Below are 23,536 nucleotides of genomic sequence, written 5' to 3'. Positions count from 1 at the left end.
ATACTGTACCTTGAACCCAAAGCTTCATCAAATGTCAGCTCTCCCATGAGGAGCTGAAGCCCATGATCCCTGCACTTTACTATACTTCTCACACCACGGTGACTTTATTTCCAGTACAGCGATCTCTAAAGAGGTCACTACATAGAGATGGAAGCTCAGAAACCAAACCAGAGAAAGTATCTTTTCCTAACTAATCAGATATTCTGTCTGGTTTTCACAAAGCTGTCTGTGAGAAGCAATCTTACTTATGCAAGTGATTCTTTTCAGCCATAAGCTCCTCGAAGAAGAAACATCGAGCCATATAGTCCTTACACATTACAGGTGATTTAAAGGCAGACATTGAACAAATGATGATAACTAAGTTCTCTGTTGTCACTTACCAAGTTGGACTCATTTGGTGGGATGTACTTCTCTGTCCCCATTCGCACAAGCCCATCATGGTAGAGAAATATCTTTAATGGATCACAGGATGTAACCAAAATATAAATCCGTAAATCAAACTTGTAGCCTTCCATTAGGAAAGGCTTTTCAATGTATTCTTGAACTATCAAATGATCCTGAGATGGAATTTTATCCCCATTTCTTATCAATGAAATCCTAAGTTTAAAGAAAACAAATAAAAATAATTTGATATGGAGATTGAGATGCCAGAAAAAAATGTCATCTATGTATTCAGGAAGAGAACAGTGTTATAGAAAATTCCAAAATTCTGTCCCTCCACAAGAGCAATGAGAGGAGTAGTGTCAGAATCAGTTCTGTGGAGGCACAGAAACTAACCAAAAGCTTGAAACACCCAGAGAATATGTTACCAAGAGCAGAGGAAGAGTAGATGGAGAGTAGGGGAGAAAACCAGCAGCTAATTTCTGTTTAATGGAGCTTTGGGTATTTTAACTAGTTTCCTTACGTCACTCAATCCCAGTTCAGCGGTGGTTTTATCAGCAACCCAGTTTCCAGGCCAGAGGCTAGTTCTAAGTGGGCCAAGTGGACCTGACTCCTGTGGCTGACTCTGATCTGCCTTGGGCTCTCTAAAGGAACTCGATTTGCTTTGATTTGCCTAACACAAAATATCTATACTAGAAGACATGACTAAATAATTTTAAGTGTATGCAGGAAAATTACTATTTACACAGAAGAAAGCAAAGAAATGAAGAAAAATTTAAACTACATGAAACATAGCAAGCATGATATAGATACATAAAGCAATTAGCAAAATGACAGAGGAAAAACAGTCTCTTCTAGTAACTAAATTAAATGTCGCTAGATTAACTTGAAAAGTGGGGCTTGAGAAATGGGTCTAAAAAAATTGGTCTAACTACAATGTCATCTAAAATAGACCTCCTTTAGAATTAGAGATGCAAAGGATTGAACGTTAAAATGATGGGGAAATAAAAGCAAGCAGTATTCTGAAGTGGTTACACTTGTATCCAGCTAAACAAAAATTGCCATGACAGACAAGAGACAAGATGTGATACTATATGATAAGCAAATATCTCAAGAACATAAAAAATTTTTAAAAAATGTCTTTGATGAGCTATAAAATTTAGCAAGCCAAAAGTGATCAAATGAAGGAAGAAATGGCTCAGCTGTGATAGTTGCAGTCTTCAGTAGTCTGTCTTCAGCAACAGGACACTAGGCAGAGTAGCTAGGAAATGGATACAGACAACAGGTAACAGGAGCCCCTGCACCCACTCACTATTTCATTACAGCACATAATTGCATGCTATAGAGAACACCCTTTCTGTAATGTTTTCTCGTTGTTTTGGCACTGCTATTAAATATATCGTGCTAGTATTAGTAAACATTTATTGACTTTATCACAAAGACTGAGAAACATATATCAATCATCATTCCTCCTCCAATTTCCTTTTCCCTAATGGATAACAGGAAACCAACATGCCAATAATCAACAGACCCAAAATCCCCACTAACCCACTTCTTAATCTGTGCATGATCATAATGTATGATTGAATCAGTGCACCATGTTCAAAAGTTAAATGGTTTTTAAAAAACAATTTAACAGGGCAGCTACCATTTCCAAGGATATTTTGCAGAATGCATTTTAAATTTTAAAAAGTTCAAATGATTCACATGCATTTTACTAAAAATACCCTCAGCCAACTTCCTATTTTAGAAAAATGCATTACAGAAAACTAAACATAAGCAGAGAGGATAAAAAATGTTATGCTGTGCATTCTTTTCTTGGATAAATTGTCTAGTTCTTTGGCATGCTAGCTTAAAATGTGTCATGTGCAGCCTCAATCCAGTTACCAAGGCTACAAGAGGAAAACATTTATAAAGCAGAGAATATATACATTTTGTTTCAAGCATCCTCATTATAATAAGACAAATCTCTCTACTTTGTTCTCCAAGACAATTTAGCTCTTCTGTAGCAATTTATCTTATTATCCAAGATTATTAAAATTATTGTAACTGTGTATTGTGTTTATGAAGAAATAAATTTTCCCTGAAAGTTATTATTTCTCGAATGTCTCACAACTCTGGTGTATTTTTAATTGGATTACTGACGTCTGTTAGCAGAGTCAGTCATAAAAATGTGATGGCTAGAAACTTATTGTTTTTCTAGTATGTTATTCAACCATGAGTAATTGTGGGCACATCTTCTCTCTCATTTTACAATGACTGTATTTTCCAGAAAAAAAAAATAATAACCTACCCATGACCCATTGCACCATTAGCTGGTTTTATTATAAAAGTTTTCTGCTTCCTTTTTTTCTTCAATTCTTTCACATAGTTTTGGAATTGAGTATATTCAGAAGGGAAAATCCACGTTCGAGGAACAAACGTATAATCCAGAGGCCGAGACTTGATCATTCTGTAAATCAGAGGCAAGAGGAAACATAAATTCTATTAAAAGTTAACAAATCTTATTTTTGTAACAGTTATACTATGAAGACTTAAATACCTTTGTTCTTTCATTTATTCTTTTACTTATTGCCTATTATCTGTTCTAATCTCTGTATACTAGACAATAGCCCAAATGAGATTATCAACAAACTGAAGAGACAAGAATCTCTGCCCTGTTACACACTGGTTTATGTTTTAACACAATGAATGTCTACTTGACTGTGTACTATGCTAGGCACTGGTGAAGCAAGGAGAGATAGCATGGCCTCTGCAGAGCTCCAGGGAATTTGCAGACAGGCTTTGCATACTAGACCATGTAATAAGAGACTGGTGGCATAAAGGGCAGGCTCACAAGTGTTAGTCACTAGCTCTCAGGGAGGGTTCAGGAAGCACACCATTTATATTGCCACTTATTCTTAGTGTTCCAGTCCCCCAAGTCATCCATAGACAGCAATTCCTGACTTCTTTCTATGCCACTGTTTTAGAGTTGAGCCACTTTTCTGAGAAAACCACCTGAAATTTTCTGAATCCATAGAAGTTTTATGTGAATGAACCATCAATTTGTGTGATTGTACAACCAAAGATATAGTTGTATTTGCTAGGACTATACCTATAGTGATCCATAATTTGATGCTGATGCTGCTGAATATAAGATGTTTGTTTTGAAGGGAAGTGGAGATACTAGAGACAGAACACAAGGCCTCCCATGTGCTAGGGAAGTGTTCCACTACTGAGCTGTATCCACTACCTTCTTTGTAGTTTTTATTTTAAAACCGGGGCTCATTAGTTGCCCAGGCAGGCCTTGAACTCAATTCTCCTATCTCACCTTCCTAAGTAGCTAGGATTACAAGTTTGTGCCACCAGGCCTGGAAAAAAAAAAGGTTAATTTTTGATTGATCCAAAATGTTAAGTATTTTATACTTATCAATTCTCAATAAAAATGAAAACAAAGAATGTTTTTTTAATATTATTAAAAGTAATGCTTTCTTTTAAAACTCTATTTACTAAATACATATGGATGTTTTATCTGTGCACCATGTGTGTGCCTAGTGCTGAATAGGCCAGAAAGGAGCATTAGAGTCTCTGGAACTGCAGTTACAGACAGTTATGAGCTGCCATGTGGGTGCTGGGACTCAAACCCAGGTCCCTCTGGAAGAGCAGCCAGTAATCAGGCCTCACAGCTGAGGAATCACTCCAGCCCTGAAGATAATATTTTCAAAAGAGACATTTTTTTTTCTCTTTCTAAGTGTGTAGTGGTCTTTAATAGATAGATGAGCAAAGTCTGCAAATAAGTTTAGTCAAAATGAAAATGGAATCACAGTAGACAGAACGCACAAAAGCAGAGGCTGAAATCTGAGAGGAGAATGGGCAGAGGGTCACCACTGGGGAAGCAGCTGGACACGCTCAGAGCTGACACATGGCAAGTACTTTCCCAGGATTTCTTAAGTGATGTTGAGCTGGGGCGCTAGGTCGGTAGGTAAGAGTGCAGGGTGCTCACTGAGCAAGCACGTGGACTTGACCTCAAAGCCCCAGGACCTAAGTAAGTAATGAGGTGCAGCCTCAGAGGCCTTAAAACCTCAGCACTATGGGGAAGTGGAGGCGGGAGGATCCCCGAGGCTATCCGCTAGCCTAGCTCCAGGTCAGTGAGAGACCTGCTCTCTAGGAAACAAGTCAGAGAAAGACAGAGCCTGGCACACAACTTCCTCCTCTGGTTTCCAGGAGCATGCACCTGCACACACAAATATGTACACATCACACACCCCTCCTCTCTCCCCACTCCTCCAGCTCTCTCTCTCGTGTGCGCGTACACAGATATGACATTGCCCCGATGAAAAAGGAAATAATGTAATTTCCAATTGCATTCGTTTCAAGTACGTTAATCCCACAACTAGATAATCTCAATTCAAAAAAAAAAAAAAAAAAAGAATAATATTGACTGGTTTGATAGCTTGACTTTTTAAGTAAAATTAGTGCTAATGTTGTAGTTTTTATTTCAACACCTTTACATGTGTTTATTATACTTAACAATGACCTGAAATTAGGCTGAGTTAAGGCTTTAATTAGAACAATAATCTTTAAATGAACCATGTGGTACCTTTCTTTTACATATGCAAATATATCTTACTTATCTCATGTCCTTAAAAATTACCAGTTTTTGCAGCATAAGCTAGATATAGAAATTGTTGCGTGAATAGACATACAATTATAAATATTCACAGGAATAATATCAATTTAATCTTTAATTATAGACATGTTATATTAACTTTTATGAATACTCTTTTTTTCAAAACTGCTGTTTCTCACTAAACATTTTTAAGACAAAAAAAATCTAAGTAAGTCTAACCAACAGAAATGTAAACTGCATAAAAATTCCATAGTTTTTTCCAACAAAACATTTGAGTACCTGTTACCAGTTTTTCACATGAAAGGTTTATTCTGATTCCTGACCTGGTTGATAAATGCCTAATCCCAAGTGAGTATGGGTACTTGTGTCTATGAGTATGTATGCACACATGTACCTAGTACAGTGCTTGGAATTTAATTAGATATTTAATAACCAATAAACACATACAGCAGGTGATGCAACAAATGACTTCTCATGAGGTTGAACTAAAAATGGAACAAATACCTACTATTCTGTTTCTAAAGAATTATCAAGTTGTAATAAAAAGGGATCCTGAGATTCTGAAAACGAGTTGGGGCCCAGCTCCACTGTGAGCTCTTTGTTTGGCTTTGTGCAAGACCGTCATCTCTCCGAGCCTCAGTTCTGTTCTGTGCAAAGGTAAAGACTCAACCAGAGAGCCTCTGGGACCGCTCCCGCCCTGCGCATCTCTCCCGTCTGACTAACATTCATCTGAACACAACCCTACACAAGGCCACACCACCACAACCATTGTGTCAGCTTTACTCAGGTCTTCTCTACACAAGAAAATGAAGATTACTTGGTCATATTTCTTGCTAAGAAATCCTTCCTACAGATCTCCCCCATTCCTGGAAAATGGTTGATCCTCTGAAAAATAAAAAGGCAAACATTAACATCTGTTGAATCAATGAGCATGCTCTTTTACACTGTAACACGGTTAAATATATCCTTTTGAGATTTATTGTCAAATAAATTAGAAATTATTAATATAAAGGATTTTAAATTAAATAGTTAACAATTAACTTGTGAAATTAAAGAGTATGATAATGAGAATAAAAATGTAAAATTTTAAAGAAATCTAGAGAAGACTTTACAAAGATAATAAAGTTTTAATGTTCTGTGTTGGACAAATGGCAATTCAATATCCAAACTGCTTTTGGAATACTAGACATAAACACAGACATTGATAACATGGGACTTAAAATATTTGCTCCATCTGTTCTACTTTGCATTCTCTGAATCTAAAGTAATAAGGAGGAGGGGGCAGGAGGAGGGGATGGGGAGAAGGGAGATGAAGAGGATGTGGAAGTAGGAGGAGGAAGGGGAAAAGGAGGGGGAAGGGTTTAGGATGGGGAAGAGGGGGAGATAGGGAGGAAGAGAAAGAAGAGGGGATTGTGGAGGAGAGAATGGAGAGGAGGGGGAGGAGTATAAGGAAGAGGGGATTAGAGAGGAGGAGGGAATGGTGAGCAGGGAGAGGAAGAAGGTATGAAGAAAGAGGAAGGGTAAATAGCAAATGCCAATTGTCTCAGATTCGTTGTAGGCTTTTCTATTTGCTTTTCATTTCTTCTAAACACTTTTGCATTGCACTATAGAGATAAAAGCCAGAGGCACGTAGGTGATACTATGTGGTCTTTGTCCATCCTACACAATCCATTCCCTGTCACTCATCTTAAGGTGTAACTCAAAGCATCATCTTAGACAGGATTCTTTCCCATGGACACTTCTTTAAAGGAATCAGCCAAAGATTAAGTGTGGACGTGATGCAGCCTTCGTGCAAAAAGTCAGCACAACTGGCTAGCAACAAGACAGGCTGCCCAGGTAACTCAGAACTGAAATCTAATATGTCAACAGATTAAGAAGCTAAATAAGGAAAATCAGGATGGAATTGGTGTGATGTCCCCCCTGACAGTAACTGCTGGTGACTCATTCCTACCTGGTAGTTCTGTAGCTCTGTGATCTTCTCCTGCTGAACGGCGGCATCACACCATATAAGATTACTTGTTTCATCTTCATCTGGAGTTTTCATAAATCCCATTTCATCTATCACTAAACGAACTGAAAGGAAATGGTTAAATAAATGAGAGTTAAAACTTTTAAGACATTCATTGTGGAAACGTACTTACAGTTATCCACAGTATTCCATCTGTAAACTACCCACTACTTACAGCATAAGCTCATATTAATGACTGCAGTTTTATCTAGGACCAAAATTATCTCCGCAGTAGCTGGGAACTGAATCAGATTGCACCAAAAATCCTCAGTTATAGTCCTCTTAGATTTAGCAAAAACACAGCTCTTTCAGGGGGGTTAGGATGTGACTTTGGCACCATGAAAATACACAGAGAGCTGAGGTTAACGCTACACAGGGACATTCACTCTCATGGCTTCTCCATGACCTGGATCTAGGTATAAAACTGGAAAGGTAAAAATATCCTTGACCATCAGATCTCTTGTGAGCCTTTTACCTTTCCAGTTCAAGTTACTTTTACCACTCAAATCCAAGTCAGCTCTGTTTACACCGAGTACGAAACAGTGAAGCCAGATTCACTGGAAGGATTTAGAGATGGGCTCTCTACTGCTCCCTACTCTGAGATCCCACTGAAGAAATTTACTCTTGGGGTTTCCTTTCAACTACAAACCATATTGCTCCTCCTTAACCTAGATGTTACAGTTAACATACTGGCATTTTTCTTTCAACAGATCTTGAGTTTGAAATTATGATGAGTCATACAGCTGGGATAATCTTTGAGTTCCAGTGAATTCTGAGTCCTGAAAGAACAGTGTCCACATGGCAATGCTTCAGAGCCCATTTTTAATGATTTATTTATTTTTTTTTTTTGGATAGTTGAACTTTTTTAAAGAATTTTTTTTATTCATTTTACCTACCAACCACAGATGCCTCTCATCCTTCCTCTCGCTCCCCTCCAGCCTTCCACCCCCACCTACCCCCCCATCCCCTCCTCCATGGGGAGTCAGCAGAGCCTGGTACATTCAGTTGAAACAGAACTAAGCCCCTCCCCACTGCATCAATCAAGGCTGAGCAAGGCATCCTACCATAGAGAATGGGCTCCAGAAAGCTAGCTCATACACCAGGCATGGATACGGATCCCACTGCCAGAGGCCCCTCAAATTTTCTTTATATCATGCTCCACTAATATATGAAAAGTGACATGAATTGTCTGGCTGACTTAGCTCAGGTGCAAAACTGATAACCAGGAATGGCTGGCCTCAAATCCTATGGGCTCTTAGCCATTTGCTGGAGGAAGAACTGGCTTTATCTTCAATGATGCCTGGGATACAGGGACACCTGAAGAGGCCCTGGAACCATCTAAATGAGGCCAGAGAGCTGCTTTCAAGGGCAGCAGAATGAAGTTTGGAGTTAAACTGATATCTTTTGTCACAAGACTGGAGGAGAGGGCCATGCTCCACTGTCACAGACCATGCCTTCACGGATGGCCTCCCTCCGGGCTTTGCTGCTGCTGTGCCATTTGGACATATATAGAAAGTGAGAACAGTAGCAACAGGTCCTGGGGATTCCTCTAATGGGCTAAAGGCAGAAAACAGAAACAGGGCAGAATGCCTGCCTGAGACCAGATTTACTCAGGAGAAACACAGACACATCCTCTGAGCTTCAGACATTACTGACAAGACCCTGATGACACCACAAGGCGAACTGGCAGTGATGGAGGCAGCTCAGCTGGCTGCTTAGGTCTTGGATCTTCATGTACTCACATACCAGTGAGAGGCCAGATGCTTTCAGATTACATAAGAATAGTTGAAAAGATCCACTCTATATTCACAAATCTTCATAAGATCAGATAGCTGATAATGTTGAACATTATGAAAAAAAAAGTCAATGTTGGGTGTAAACCTACACATTTTTTTTTCAGCTAAGCTAATTGAATGCATTATTTTTGTTCAAACTGAAAATTTAGAAATCAATTAGCATCTTTTTAAAGCAGATCATCCTCCACTGCATAGGAAAAGAATTCTTCTAACCTGTCAGCAGTTTTACAGAAGTAATTTAGAAATCCATTACATAAAAGATAATCACCTCTCCAAACTCTACACTGTTTTCAGCCAAGGCAGTCTTCCCACCAGTCACGGAAAGTGTGGTACTCGGAAGACACTCACCAATTTCAAACTTTGTCCCAGCAACATTTGCTGTAATGACTCCCTTCTTTTTCTTTTTTCTGACTTTCCTTTTCATTGTGCATTGATAAGGTAACTCTGTATTCAGCTCCAGGGCAGAGGATCCCTGAATAACTTTTAAAAGAAATATAAACAGTTATCCCTAAAATTAAGAACAATGTGACCAGAAACATTCATGCCTCCCCCAGCAAGGAAAAAAGGAACTATGAATAGTGACATTTTCAAACCTTGAATATCATGTAGTCTAAACACCCCATAGCTGGTGGTATGGTTAGCCAATCCACTTACCCCCTTCTTGAGGCAGAGATGGCATGGTCACCTTTGCCCAATGAGCAAGAAACGTGTGTACAGTACCAAGTTCTCAGTAAATCTGAAAATCCCACGTTCATCTAAGTAGGATATGGCCCCAACTCACAGGAAGTTCATATCATATTATCTGGGTCAAAGTCTCAGATTTCACGGCACAAGTTTTGGGCTAGGAAGCTACCTGGAGAGGTTTTAAAACAAAGTTATTATAGACACAACTTCATGGTATTTCTCATGCAAATGTCATTCTTGTTAGAAACCATATAATAACAAAAGTCAATTTCTCCCATCAAAACAGTATGTGTTCATCAATTATTAACCATATAGAAAATGCCAACTTATGGCTTTCTTTAAATACACAGTCTAAATAGAGTTCTGTTTTATTTTATTCATAGACTCTTAATATACAAATTACACATAGAAATTAAAAAATTACAAAATTCATTGCTGTCTCTTAAACACTGAGAATCTTGAGATTTATAATAAACAGCTTAGCCTTTAAGCAAGCCTGAGAGAGAGCTTTTTCTCTCCATGTTCCAGAGTAGCTAACTGAGCTCAGAAAAAGCAAATAACTTTTCTCCTTTCAAAGAGAGTAAGAGGTAAAGTGGAGACTGAAATGAATTGTGTCCAAGCCGAAGTCCCCGAGCCAGGAACCCAAACAATCTTCAGTGCAGTTCTTCACCTGTCACTGGGACGATACTTCTAACCTGAGCGAGTGAAACAGCCATGAGGGTCGGCGGCTGCTCACAGAACGAATGCGGGCAGTGATTCGTTTTCACAGGGGTAGGGAGAGAGGGCTTTCTAAGGCACAGGGAACCATGCCTTAAGATACAGGAGCAAGTTTGAATGGCACAAAATAGGAAGGGTCATTACCAGGAGGATCCCATTTAAACACATAGAGGGTCACCATGTTCTCCGCAGGAATGAACTTCAAACATCAAAACTTTAATGCTAAACAAAGGGATGACATGGGAACTTTCACCAGATTATCAGGCTTTTTAGAAATCCTGCCATATTAAAGTTGATTTATTCAGCCATCATCCCTAACATGCATTATTAATAGTAAGATATCATTAAAGGACATTTACAGCTTTATTTATTTATTCTCTGGTATCACTTTAATGCAAACAAGTCTCCAGTATGATTCACTATAAAACTAGTAACGTATTATTTATTAGAGACTCACAGTGGGTAGGCTGTGTGTTAAATGTTGACAGCAAGAATCCCTATTAGCAAGTTTCGAATTTCAGTTCATTTTCCCACAACTTCTAGATATAGAAACTATGGTTTAAAATTGAAAAGCAAGAGTTTTGATTCAGTTCTACCTAAGTGGGTATCTCATCCATCCAGCTCTACTATTTTTAGACATCACAGTAACACTACACAGACATATAAGGATCTTGCCAGGCTAATTTGGTACTCAGTAAGACGGGCTGTATTCTGGAAATTCACAACACTTCAAACCAGAGAACTCACAAAAAAACATCTCTAAACTGATCTCCCAGCTCCCAGTTCCAGCTGGAAATGGACTAGGTCACCACTCAGCAGGAAGAAAGGAGTGGCCTGAAGGTCAGTTCCCTTCTGTTCAGAAGCTCTGTGATGCTCAAAGAGGAGACTGGGTTTGGGATTTCGTGACGGATGCCTTGTTTCTGGAGTAAACAAAGATCCCTTTACAGTAACACCTCCCTATCCTATTAGCAGTCAGTGGCAAAGTCAGTAGGAGTTTGAAAACTGCTTTCAGGAGTATATCAGGTGCCAAAAATAGACCTGTCAATTTCTGGACTTGAGTTATGAAACAAGTTTAAAGTGCAGAATGAAAATGGTTCACTAGCCACACAGGAGTCTGAAGTGTTTAAATGCTCCTAGTCGTTATATACAGGCTCTACTCTGCCCCACTTGTGATTTGGTGGAACTGCCTAACAAACTTCAAGGATTTGATTGTATCCCCCCAGTTCTAATTAAATTTATTTTAGGCAAGTAATTTGAGAAAACACATTTAAACACTTCGCAGGTAAGCTACTGTTATCTGTGCTCCAGAAGTTAGGGAATACTTGAAGCCAAAGGTTTCTCACCAGAAATCAGAACAGTCCAAACATCAATGCCCGAGAACTCCTCCCAGCTCTTCTTCTCAAATCTCTACCAATCACTTTAAAACCTAGGTTTAAAAATATATACACAGGTTAACAAAAAATGTAAAATAACACAATGGTTAACAAAAAATGTAAAATAAAACAATCTAATAGTTTACTGAAACCCCCCAAAGTGATTCAGTTTCCCACTAATCTAGAGCCAATCTCCTTGCTACTCAAGCATTTCCTGGGCACTTACTGAATAACAATTATGTAACGCAAAGTTCCAAAATGTTTATTCTAGTCATAATTTCATCTTCCAAAATGATAAATAACATGTTTATGTACACACACACACACACACACACACACACACCCTTGGTAAAAAGCTAGTTCAGTCTTTGATCATGCATGAGGGAGTCATTCCTCAATCTTCTGGTCTATCATGGGGATCTTTATTGGTATCTCATCAAGACCACCCATCTAGAAGGTGAGTTTCTCAAAGAAGGTGGTTTTCTTCAGTCTTGCTCACCACTTCATTCCCAGGACCAGAGGCTGGCAGTGCTCAGTTGAGATGGGTTACTAAGTTAATGGAGCTATGATTTGGAGAAACTTGATTCTTGGTGTAACACTGTGAAAGAGTGGGGTTTGAGGGGGTGAGTAGGTCATAAAGTTTTCTCTCATGCACAAAGTTTCATACAGCCTGTGACCCTTTTTGCTCAAGTGAATGTATTAGGGGACTTTGATTTCTATCGATTACTTCAAAAGGCTGAACCATATTAAGTGTGTGCTAACTCATGATAATGTTAGTCATCACATCTTCGGTGTGAGGAGCAGCTCAGGTGTGAGCAGCTCAGGTGTGGAGGAGGAGCTCAGGTGTGAGGAGGAGCTCAGGTGTGAGGAGGAGCTCAGGTGTGAGGAGGCAGCTCAGGTGTGAGGAGGAGCTCAGGTGTGAGGAGGAGCTCAGGTGTGTAGAGGAGCTCAGGTGTGAGGAGGAGCTCAGGTGTGAGGAGGAACTCAGGTGTGAGGAGGAGCTCAGGTGTGAGGAGGAGCTCAGGTGTGAGCAGCTCAGGTGTGAGGAGGAGCTCAGGTGTGGAGGAGGAGCTCAGGTGTGAGGAGGAGCTCAGGTGTGAGGAGGAGCTCAGGTGTGTAGAGGAGCTCAGGTATGAGGAGGAGCTCAGGTGTGAGGAGGAACTCAGGTGTGAGGAGGAGCTCAGGTGTGAGGAGGAGCTCAGGTGTGTGAGGAGGAGCTCAGGTGTGTGGAGGAGCTCAGGTGTGAGGAGGAGCTCAGGTGTGAGGAGGGGGAGGAGCTCAGGTGTGAGGAGGAGCTCAGGTGTGAGGAGGAGCTCAGGTGTGAGGAGGAGCTCAGGTGTGAGGAGGAGCTCAGGTGTGAGGAGGAGCTCAGGTGTGAGGAGGAGCTCAGGTGTGAGGAGGAGCTCAGGTGTGAGCAGCTCAGGTGTGGAGGAGCTCAGGTGTGAGGAGGAGCTCAGGTGTGAGGAGGAGCTCAGGTGTGAGCAGCTCAGGTGTGGAGGAGCTCAGGTGTGAGGAGGAGCTCAGGTGTGAGGAGGAGCTCAGGTGTGAGCAGCTCAGGTGTGGAGGAGCTCAGGTGTGTGGAGCAGCTCAGGTGTGAGCAGCTCAGGTGTGGAGGAGCTCAGGTGTGAGGAGGAGCTCAGGTGTGAGGAGGAGCTCAGGTGTGAGGAGGAGCTCAGGTGTGGAGGAGGAGCTCAGGTGTGAGGAGGAGCTCAGGTGTGAGGAGGAACTCAGGTGTGAGGAGGAGCTCAGGTGTGAGGAGGAGCTCATCTGCTCACTCAGGTGTTGGCTTCTATGTAGTGGGTAGCCATTCCAGCTTGGATCTGGAAGTTCCAACCCCCATTGAGACTCTGGCAACTGTCACGCCTATAAGGCGGGGCGAGGGGAGGCGCCTGGGGACCCGTGAGCTGGATGGGCCAGCGCTCTCTCTGTTCGCTCTCTTGGTGCCGGGACACTGACCGGTGAAGGTGGACTGTGCAGAGCTCCGGAGAACACCGCTGGACTGCGTTACACCTTCCCCAGACCCTGTGACCTACCCATTACTTCATTTGTGAGTTATGCCATTAAATAAATATCCTTTAAACTACGTGGAGTGGCCAAAATAATTTCTCCAATATCTGGCGCCCAACGTGGGGCACGAACCCACGACCCTGAGATTAAGAGTCTCATGCTAGGTCTTTGATGGGATTGAAGACTAGCAGTTATAGTTACAACTTAGTATATATAATATCTTAGATAGAACATATTAAGTATTAGATTCAGGTTCTTTAGGATAGGACACCTTTGAATGATCTTTATAACATGCTGTTTACCTATGCTCTATACTTCTCTGGATTTTAGTATGTGTTTCTTGCTTGATATTGTTTGCATTGGTTGTAGTTACATCTTATCTAGGTCATTATCTCTCATTATTTCTGGACAATATTTGATAACCATTCCTTTGTATATAGTCTTGTATTAGTTTAGAACCTTCTTATTTAGACAAAAAGGGGGAGATGTAGTGGGTAGCCATTCCAGCTTGGATCTGGAAGTTCCAACCCCCATTGAGACTCTGGCAACTGTCACGCCTACGAGGCGGGGCGAGGGGAGGCGCCTGGGGACCCGAGAGCTGGATGGGCCAGCGCTCTCTCTGTGCGCTCTCTTGGTGCCGGGACACTGACCGGTGAAGGTGGACTGTGCAGAGCTCCGGAGAACACCACTGGACTGCGTTACACCTTCCCCAGACCCTGCGACCTACCCATTACTTCATTTGTGAGTTACGCCATTAAATAAATATCCTTTAAACTACGTGGAGTGGCCAAAATAATTTCTCCAATACTTCTATGTCTTCCTTCCTCCCAAGAGGCATCAGACTTTTGGTGTTTATCCTTCCCATGCTGCTCTTAATACATTTTTCTCATGCACTAGTTTCTATACAATATTTGAGTGTGTATAATTTGTATACTTTTAAACTATGTAAATAATATACTATGTATATTCTTGGGCTGTTTTCTAAAATTTGAACTTTTGTGTAACTCATTCAGTTCCAGTTCATTTCTTTTCATTAAGAAGTACCACACTGGAAATCACCCTTGAAGCTTAGGCAAGATTTTACTTCAATAGCAATGCAAAGCCACTGAAGGACTTCCCATAGGTTACGCCAGCTGTGTAAAGGAAGCAAGAGAAACAGTGTAAGAAGATATTTTGAAGGGTCATGACAGGGAAATGAAAGCTTGGCCACAGGAAGCATCACAAATTCACAGACAAAAGAGTGCTACAGCAGTCAGGCTTGGTGATCAAAAAGAGGTGGTTATCTCTAAAGACTTCAAGACACCTGTTTAGAGAATCGGGAAGGAGCTGGCATCATGCATCAAAAGCAGAAAGAAAATCCAATCCCAGGAGTTAAGTGCTTTCAGTTAACAATGGCAGAAAAATGTGGACCAGAAATAAATAAAACTCATAATTGAAGGTAAGACAAGAAACACCTCTACTTTTGTACAGAACATACTTAAATTAAACACAGAACAGGCTGGAGAGGTGGCTCACTGGTTAAGCTGCTTACTGCTCTTGCAGAGGACCCAGGTTTGGTTCCCAAAGCCCACATAGCTGCTGCCAACTGTCTCTAATTCCAGATCCAGGAAGATCCAACACAATTGTTTGGTCCCTGTAGACACTGCACACAGGTGATGCATAGGAATGCATGCAGGCAAAACCCTCATACACATAAAATAAAAATAAATCCCTTTTTTTAAAAACACAAAAGATTCCTTCCACAGTCTAACTGATCCAATTTCTCTGTTTCTGCCAAAAATGCACCAACAATGCTTAAAAACATTAGGTGACTGTCCAGGCTGCCAGCTGTCTTGGTCTACTCTTGCAAGATTCCCAAAAGTTGCTTGCATCCATCTACCATTTCTCAGGTACCATTATGTTCCTTCTCAGGTCTTTGATGTGGTTAAAGACTAGATAGTTGTAATTTTCTCAGTTATGATAAAAGATAAGTTAGATATAAAACCTTAAACTCACAAATATAAGATAGATAGGACATCTTCTTTAATATTATAACTGCAATTCTTGCTCGATAATTGTTTTGTTATATGTAATTTTACCATGTTAAAGTTAAAACCTTCCTTTTTAAAAAAAGAAAAGGGGAAGTGCTGTGGATATCGTTCTATATAAATAAAACACTGATGGCCAGTGACCAGGCAAGAAGTATAGGTGGGACAAGGAGAGAGGAGAATTGGGGAAACAGGAAGAAGAGGAGAGAGACACTGCAGCCACTGCCAGGACACGCAACATGTAAAGACGCCGGTAAGCCACCAGCCATGTGGAAAGGTATAGATTTATAGGAATGGGTTAATTTAAGATATAAGAACAGTTAGCAAGAAGCCTGCCATGGCCATATAATTTATAAGTAATATAAGCATCTGAATGATTATTTTCTACATGGATTGTGGGATTGCGGGGCTTGGTGGAACCTGGAGAGAAGCCTTCCAACAACAGGCAAAACCCTCATACACATAAAATAAAAATAAATCTCTTTTTTAAAAAACACAAAAGATTCCTTCCACAGTCTAACTGATCCGATTTCTCTGTTTCTGCCAAAAAGTGACAATATATACAGCTGTATAACCGATGAACAACAGATGACGTCATCCTAACTGTTCTCCTAACAATAGTGTATTGACCCTCTTCATTGGAGAAGCTACTTGCTTCCTAAACATAAGAACTTTTGTGTCCCATTCCCAGGCTGACTCTCCTCCTCAAACCTAGAGCTGGCTATGCAGAATGTTATAGACATGAAAGAACCATTTGATCAGACACTTCTAAAAAGCCAGGAGGAGCCCAGTGTGAGTAAACCAAAGAATCAAAGAACCATTTATTCAAGCTGGCAACAAAACTAACATTGACCTTGGGCAATAGTAGCTCCACTGATTTACTATTATTTGCTTTTCAGATTTCCATAGCTTGCTTGGTATCTGCTCATCATTTGTGACTAAGTGGCATCACCCAAATGCAATATCCACAAAGGTCTGCGGAGGATCTCATCCTTATAATTTAGCCTACTGTGATATGAGTAAAATGTAGGCCTGTTAAGACAGCATACCTTGAAGGCATCTTTCCTTATTAATATGTATACTACCACTATGTGACACAATAAAAAAAAAAAACACAAATCTCATTCAGCAAGTGCAGAATTGAATAAAGTTCAAATCAAATAACAGTTATTAAAGTAACAGAAGACAACGTTATTTCATAATGTATTAAATGCTTAAATAGAGTCCAAAGCGCCTCTGGACATGTTCTCCAAGAATATAATATTGTGTTCTAAATAGCTCTCAAACCACCCTAAAGGAGAGAGAAAGACATTTCACCTGCTCTCTAGGAATAACATGATACCAATAAAGATGTGCATATCTCACTTACCTGTGTCTATCCATTTACATGTGTTTGTGGTGCGTGCATGTGCACGCACACACACACACACACACACACACACACACACACACACACACACACTTAAGAATCTAAGACACCCTCCAAGCACCAGCCTACACTTTGCTACATACAGACCTCTTGTTCTGAGATACTCGGGTGGGACTGAGTGCCCTTTGCACACAGCTCTTACAGCCCAGGAACCTGCATCAGAAGATGAAATAGAAGTCCAGAGGGAAGTGGAGAATTTCTAAAACAGCCAGTTCTCTGTTCTTTACCAGAAATGTCACAATAGATACCAACCTGTGCATCTGCCTCACTGGTGAGCAGTTAACATCACAGTGGGATCATGTGATGCTAGTATAGTTCTCTACATCCAAAACTTAGCTCTTCAGCATCACCCATAAACCTGGTGGTTCCTCTGACACTCCTTGGCTTGATCAAGTGTAATGGAATAGCCAAACATCAAAAAGAAACAACAAAATCCTCCTTAATTTTCCATTTGAATTCTTTGTTTGATATTTATTCCAATCACATGCATCACCAATTCCAGGGTATATATTAGTTTCATGTTTATTTTCCTATCCATGTTTATGAATTATTAAATATTAAATGTATTAAATTCATTAAACTACTAATCATGACAGTACATAACTGTAATCCAGAAGACTGAAGCAGGAGAATATTGAATTCAAGGCCAGTCTTGGCTGCATTGTAAGACCTTGAATTTTTTTAAGTCAGATGGCTAAGGAAGTCCCATTTATGATGCATACTAGTCAAAAAAGTTAACAGATAGTAAAGGCTCTGGCCCCAACCTGAGATAATTCATTAATTATTTGTCCACAGATCGAGCTCTTTTGGGGGGTAGCAATGTGCCTGATTAAATAACTAAATTTACCTGATGCATGTGGCCATATGACTCTAAAAGAGTAGGTAGGCACTGAGGAATCAATGGGGCCAGGGAAGGGAGTGAGTAGGAGGGACTTCCTACCAAGGCAACTGAAAGAGAAACAGTCCTTCTGTGGACTCCGCTGTCTGCCCCCCTTTCTTGGTGCACATGTGACTACAGTTGCTGTGTAAGTCACAGCGACTGAGGTTTGTCTTAGAATTGCTCCATCTGTTGGAAAGCAGACATCCATCTTGTTCAGGCCACTGTTGCTTTAAGTTTCTGTCACCACCAGCTAACTGAACCTCTTGACAGATGGATATATTGCTTCTACATGAATTGCTGGGGGTTTTAAAAAAATGACATACCAGGAGTAGAGAGGTGATTCAGTAGTTGGGAGCGTCTTCCAAAGAACCCACGTTCAGTTCCCAGCACCCACATGGCAGCTCGAAAAGCTCGAAACCATCTGTAATTCCTGTTCCTGGGGACCTCTTCTGGCCTCCAAAGGCACCAGGCGTGTATGTGGCATACAGACAAACATTCAGTCAAAACATCCATACACATGAAAAGGTTTTAAAGGAATGTCAGCCAACATACAAAGTCAGTGGAACTGAGTGGATTTTGCTTCTGTTTTATCTATCATTATCTGCCATTGTCTACAGTTCTCTATTTTCTGCTAACCAGTTTCTTCTGGTGATGGACAGCCACTTAGTTTCAACCCATGTGCAGAAGAAAGAGATCTGTAATTCACCCTAGTTCTTAGACATGGCAATTAGGATCTGGGGGCCCAGTTATTAACACCAGAACTGATTAATAAAAGTATAAACGTTTTGTTAATTTTACACATACACAGAGATTTTCACAAAAGAGTACAGCCTAAAGAAGTTAGTAAAGTGGGTGTTTTCTTACTTGAAAAGGAATGGGACAGAACAGACTGACAGACGGATGGACTAGTAAGTTCCCAGGTCACTGAGAAACAGAGGAGACTGGAAGACAACAGTTACTTCGGTTGTTCAGCATCATTGAAACCCCAGTTCCTAGTCTTTAGTGATCAAGACTAGTTTCAATCTCAGACTGTGAGAAGTACAGCTTTTCAGAAAGAATCTTTACAGCTTAATCCACCCACGCTAAGTGGCCCTTTCTGAAGTGATGACTCTTCAGGAAATTTCTGTCTGAAATAATCCTGCTGAGGTGTCCTGCCTCAGACCCACATGCACTTTGGGAAGGACTGTTGGCAATCCCAGTTTCAAGGATGGGAAATTGGCATAGATCTAAAACAATCATGCAATCCCATCCTCTTGATCCCTGAAGTTGGTTTAACAATGAACTAAGGCCAGTCAGAATCAGGCCTGGGACTCACTCTTAGACTCCTGAAAGAGACAGGTTCCTTCTTGTGATGTGGACATGAATCAGAGAAGATGCATATCTATCGCCACTGGCCCAAAGTAGCTACCTGCACAGAGACTGAGCAGGAATTCAGATGAGATTTCTTACTTTTGTTTTTAAATAAAGAAAAATGCTTCAAAACCCCTTGCCTAAAATGCTGTCCCTTGAGATAAATAAAAGGTTTGCCTTCCTTCCTTTTACTCCAAGAGATGCTGGCTCCCTGGGAGGTTTGAATGTGATTAAATCTACCATGTTGGAGAAATATTCCTCTCTAGAAGATTCTTGGATTTAAAATTTAAAAGTTTCAATGTTACTAGTAGCTAAAAAGTCAGATAATTCTGCCATCATTTCCAAACGCTTCTAAATGAAATGGAGTCACATAAAATTAACTTGTAATGAGCAGATCATTCAAAATTTGGGAAGTCTATATGAAAAAGTTCCTAGTTCTCACACAATGCTTTGTGGACATCCATGAGTTAAGCTAAGGTATGTAGGTAAGTCTAAGATTTTAAGCAAGAAAGAACAATTAATGTGTTTCTGGATCATTAAACTAGATGCAGAGTGAATTTACATGGCAATATTTGGGGAAATAATTATCTTTACCTATCAGACCATCTGCTAAGAAGACTAATTAAATTCAAATATATTTTAATAAGATGAGCTCATTTAAAAATAAGTAATTCTCAATCTTTAAAAACTCTCCAAAAGCTGGAGAGATTGCTCAGCAGTTAAGAGCACTTGCTGTTCTTCCAGAGAACCAGGGTTTGGGTCCCACCACCCATATGGCAGCTCACAAGAGTCTGTAGCTCTAGTTCCAGGGGATCCCATGCCCTCTTCTGGCCTCTGTGGGCACTGCACTCACATATGCTGTTAAATACACACAGACCAACACTCATACACATAAAAACAAATAAATCTTATTATAACCACTCTCTCTAACACTACAGTCTTTGCCATAGAACTAGTCCTTTTATAGACACATGAAAGAAAAGAGCTATTTTTATCCTTCAAAATAAACAGGGCTGGAATGCAGAACAGAACTGGAGCCCAAAGCTAGCCAGGACACAATAATACTCTCAAATCATGAGCATTTATTTTCTAAATGATTCCCTCCCTTGGCCACTTCCTTCCTTGATCACATTCAGTCAACTGATACTGTAAAGTAACAGGTCACATAAGGCATTGTATCAGTAATCAGTAAACTTAGTGCCCCCTTATGAGTTCTTTATATTAAACATGTTTATTGATGTGCCAGTTAATTTTATGACAAGTTGACACATCTATAGTCACAAGAGTGAGGTAACCTTGATTGAGAAAACCTCTCCATAAGAACAGGCTCTAGGCAAGCCAGTAGAGTATTCCCTTAACTAGTGATTGATGGGGGAGGTCCCAGCCAATTATGGATTGAGCCATGCCTAGCCTGGTCCAGGATTCTTTAAGAAAGCAGGCTGAGCAAGCACTGCTGAGAAAGTCAGTAAGCAACTCCCCTCCATGGCCTCTGCATCAGCTTCTGCTTCCAGATTCCTGTCCCTGTTTGGGTTCCTATCCTGAATTCCTTCAATGATGGACTATGATGTGGAAGTGTAAACCAAATAAATGCTTTCCTCCCCAGCTTGCAAAAGCAAGTATTTCATAGTATTTCATCATGAAAATAGTAACCCTAACCATAAGTAAGACAAGTTCTCACCAATTTATTAGGTGCTGTAGCAAGTAAAATATATGTCTTCTGTTTCATCATGCTCACATATAGCTTCCTTTTAGAGAAGTTATTTATCTTGAAACATCTTAAAAATATAACTTCGTTCAACGTCCATGACATGGACTATTCATATTAACCCTAAGTATGCTCAAGAATGACAGTCAACACTAGATAGCTACATAACCAGATGTAGCCATATATTCATAGTATGCATATCAGGAATACAAATTAAACATAATACTAAATCAACAAGGCCGATTTTCACATGAGACTGGAATTTACCGTTTTTTTTTTTTTTTTTTTTTTTTTTTTTTTTTTTTCGAGACAGGGTTTCTCCGTGTAGCTTTGCGCCTTCCTAACTCACTTGTAGCCAGGCTGGCTCGAACTCAGAATCCGCCTTTCTGCTCCAGTGCTGGATAAAGGTGCGACCACGGGCTTTTAAATCTAATCAAAACATCTATTATACAAGTCTCAATAGAAAACAATGTGCAGTCTTTAGGACACTTCTGATTAATGCATTGTCAATCACATCAATTCTTGATGTGGCTTGGATGGCTATACCACTTGCTGGATCTTATACTCAAATATTATTTTGTTTATTTTATTTTTATGTACATGAGTTTGCACACAGGGTTGTGCTCATGGAAGCCAGAAGAGGCCATTTGATTCCTCGGAGTTGGAATTACATGTGGTCTTGAACTGACTGACCTAGGTACTAGAGATTGAACTTTGGTCCTCTGCAAAATCAATATACATCTTTAACCACTTAGCCATCCCTCCAGTCTTTCTTATATTATTTTCAAATAACTTCATTTATCTATTTTCAGCCAATCCATTGGGCAAAAAAAAAAAAGACTGTGTTAATAACAGAAAAGGTGAATCTTACAACAACATACATTTAGTGTGTAATTTTAAATGCCCTTAAAACATTACTGTCCTCTGCTATTTGATTATTTGGACATTTCGTTTGAATCTCTTCTTTGAACCACAAGAGTATAAGCCTCTTAGAGGCAAATATAGACATTCTGCACTCTCTGCAGAACTTGGCACCACGCTCTGCATCTCTAAGTCCCCAATCATTCTACAGGGAATAATACATTTCACCTAGTGCAACGGAAACTCCCAGCAATCTATGATGGTGACCCTAGCCAAGAATACTTGTAATAGAGGATACAGAGCCTGAACCGCCCATCTGTGGTAGCCAGGCAAGAATTCTAGTGGAGGGATTGGGGCACCAAGGGTTTATGGCTACAAACCCTTCAACTTGCAATTTGTACTATCTACAAAGTGTGCTGGGGTAAAGCGGTGCAGAAATTGTGGGAGTGACAAAAAGAATTTCAAGCCCTTCTAATTATTTCTCATCAGTGGACCTGACTTAAATTTCACCTACTGTTAGGAAGGCAATCAATGATGAAAATGCTAAAATTTCCCAGGAATGATTAAACTCCTCAACAATCACATGATAGCAAATCAAGATTTGCAGTCTCGGTTTTAAGACCACAAATAAAGGCAATCTCCTTGTAATTCTGAGTCGTATGTGTCTTCCATAGAGAGGTCACAATATCCACTTATTTGCTCAAACATTAGTATGCATGTTGCTGCAAAAGTACTCTGTAGATGTCTAAATCTACAGGTATTTACTCTCCATAACATAAGTGTGCTTCATTCAGTGGGTTGGAGGTAAAAGAAAACAGATTGATATTTCCCAGAAAGGTATCTATCTATGCCTCAGTTAGGTGTGCATTCAAGTTCTATACCTCAGCTGTGTGGGTATTCAAGCTCTATGTCTCAGCTGGGTAGGTATTTAAGCTCAGTGTCTCAGCCATTTGTACATTCACATTCAATGTCATCTCTCCTCTGCACTCCAAGTCTGTCAGCAAATTTTGGACTGGCAAACCTCCACAGTCACATGAAGAAATTCCTTAAATCAGCATCTTTTCTCTCCCCTCTCTCTAAAAATGTGATACCTTTTATAATCACAATCAGCAAGGGGGTAGTCCTGACATTGTTATCATCATCAATTCAAACACATCAAAATCAACAGCATTGACATCAGTTACCGCAGAGAAAAACCCATACCAATATAGAACAAGAACACCATATAAATACCCCAAAATGTCAACTTACTTCCTTTCCCATGCCTGCTTCCCTCCTTTCCCTTCCTTCCATGCTTCTTTCTTTCTCTTTAGTTTACAAGATGCCCCTCTATGTAGCCCTGAAGCTGTTCTCAGACTGGCAATACCCCCACTTCAGCCTCCCCAATGCTGGGGTTCTCTGCATGCACCACCACCCTTGGGCTGCACCATCAACTGCCCATATCCATGGCACACAGTGTGAGGGCTGAATCACAAAAAGATTAAAGAAATCTGTCCTCCAGTGGGAAGACGTTTAGGAAAATGTCTTAACCAGTTGGTTTTACTCATATTTTCCTTTTTTATGCATGGAAGTAATGCAAAATAAGAAATGTCCTTAAAGTCACCTCCAGTGTGGGTAAAATAAAAGGTAAGACTTTCAAAAGCACCTTTGCATAGTTGAAACTGCACGCTTCTTTTCTCAAGCAAATGAGATTGTGTTGTGTCTTGCAA

At 40.3% G+C, this 23,536-nt stretch overlaps 1 protein-coding gene across 2 annotated transcripts in view; it reads right to left on the bottom strand.

The window, feature by feature from the left end:
- Ttll7 (tubulin tyrosine ligase like 7) overlaps window positions 1–23,536 on the bottom strand; it is a 141,821-nt gene that overhangs the window by 78,562 nt on the left and 39,723 nt on the right. The window contains exons 2-9 of one of the 2 annotated variants that reach the window (XM_028876853.2): window positions 17,284–17,415; window positions 11,539–11,621; window positions 9,449–9,647; window positions 9,143–9,274; window positions 6,942–7,063; window positions 5,808–5,875; window positions 2,675–2,833; window positions 381–597 (exon numbers count right to left, since the gene is read on the bottom strand). In XM_028876853.2, coding sequence (XP_028732686.1) covers window positions 381–597; window positions 2,675–2,833; window positions 5,808–5,875; window positions 6,942–7,063; window positions 9,143–9,274; window positions 9,449–9,473 — 723 coding nt within the window. In that variant the 5' untranslated portion in view covers window positions 9,474–9,647; window positions 11,539–11,621; window positions 17,284–17,415. The remainder of the gene's footprint in view (window positions 1–380; window positions 598–2,674; window positions 2,834–5,807; window positions 5,876–6,941; window positions 7,064–9,142; window positions 9,275–9,448; window positions 9,648–11,538; window positions 11,622–17,283; window positions 17,416–23,536) is intronic. The other variant, XM_028876852.2, reaches the window with a different exon arrangement.

This window comes from Peromyscus leucopus, chromosome 6 (genome assembly GCF_004664715.2).
Source record: "Peromyscus leucopus breed LL Stock chromosome 6, UCI_PerLeu_2.1, whole genome shotgun sequence".
Classification (NCBI taxonomy): Eukaryota; Metazoa; Chordata; class Mammalia; order Rodentia; family Cricetidae; genus Peromyscus; species Peromyscus leucopus.
The sequence above is the reverse complement of the archived record's forward strand: the minus strand, read 5'-3'. Positions and strand labels throughout refer to the sequence as shown.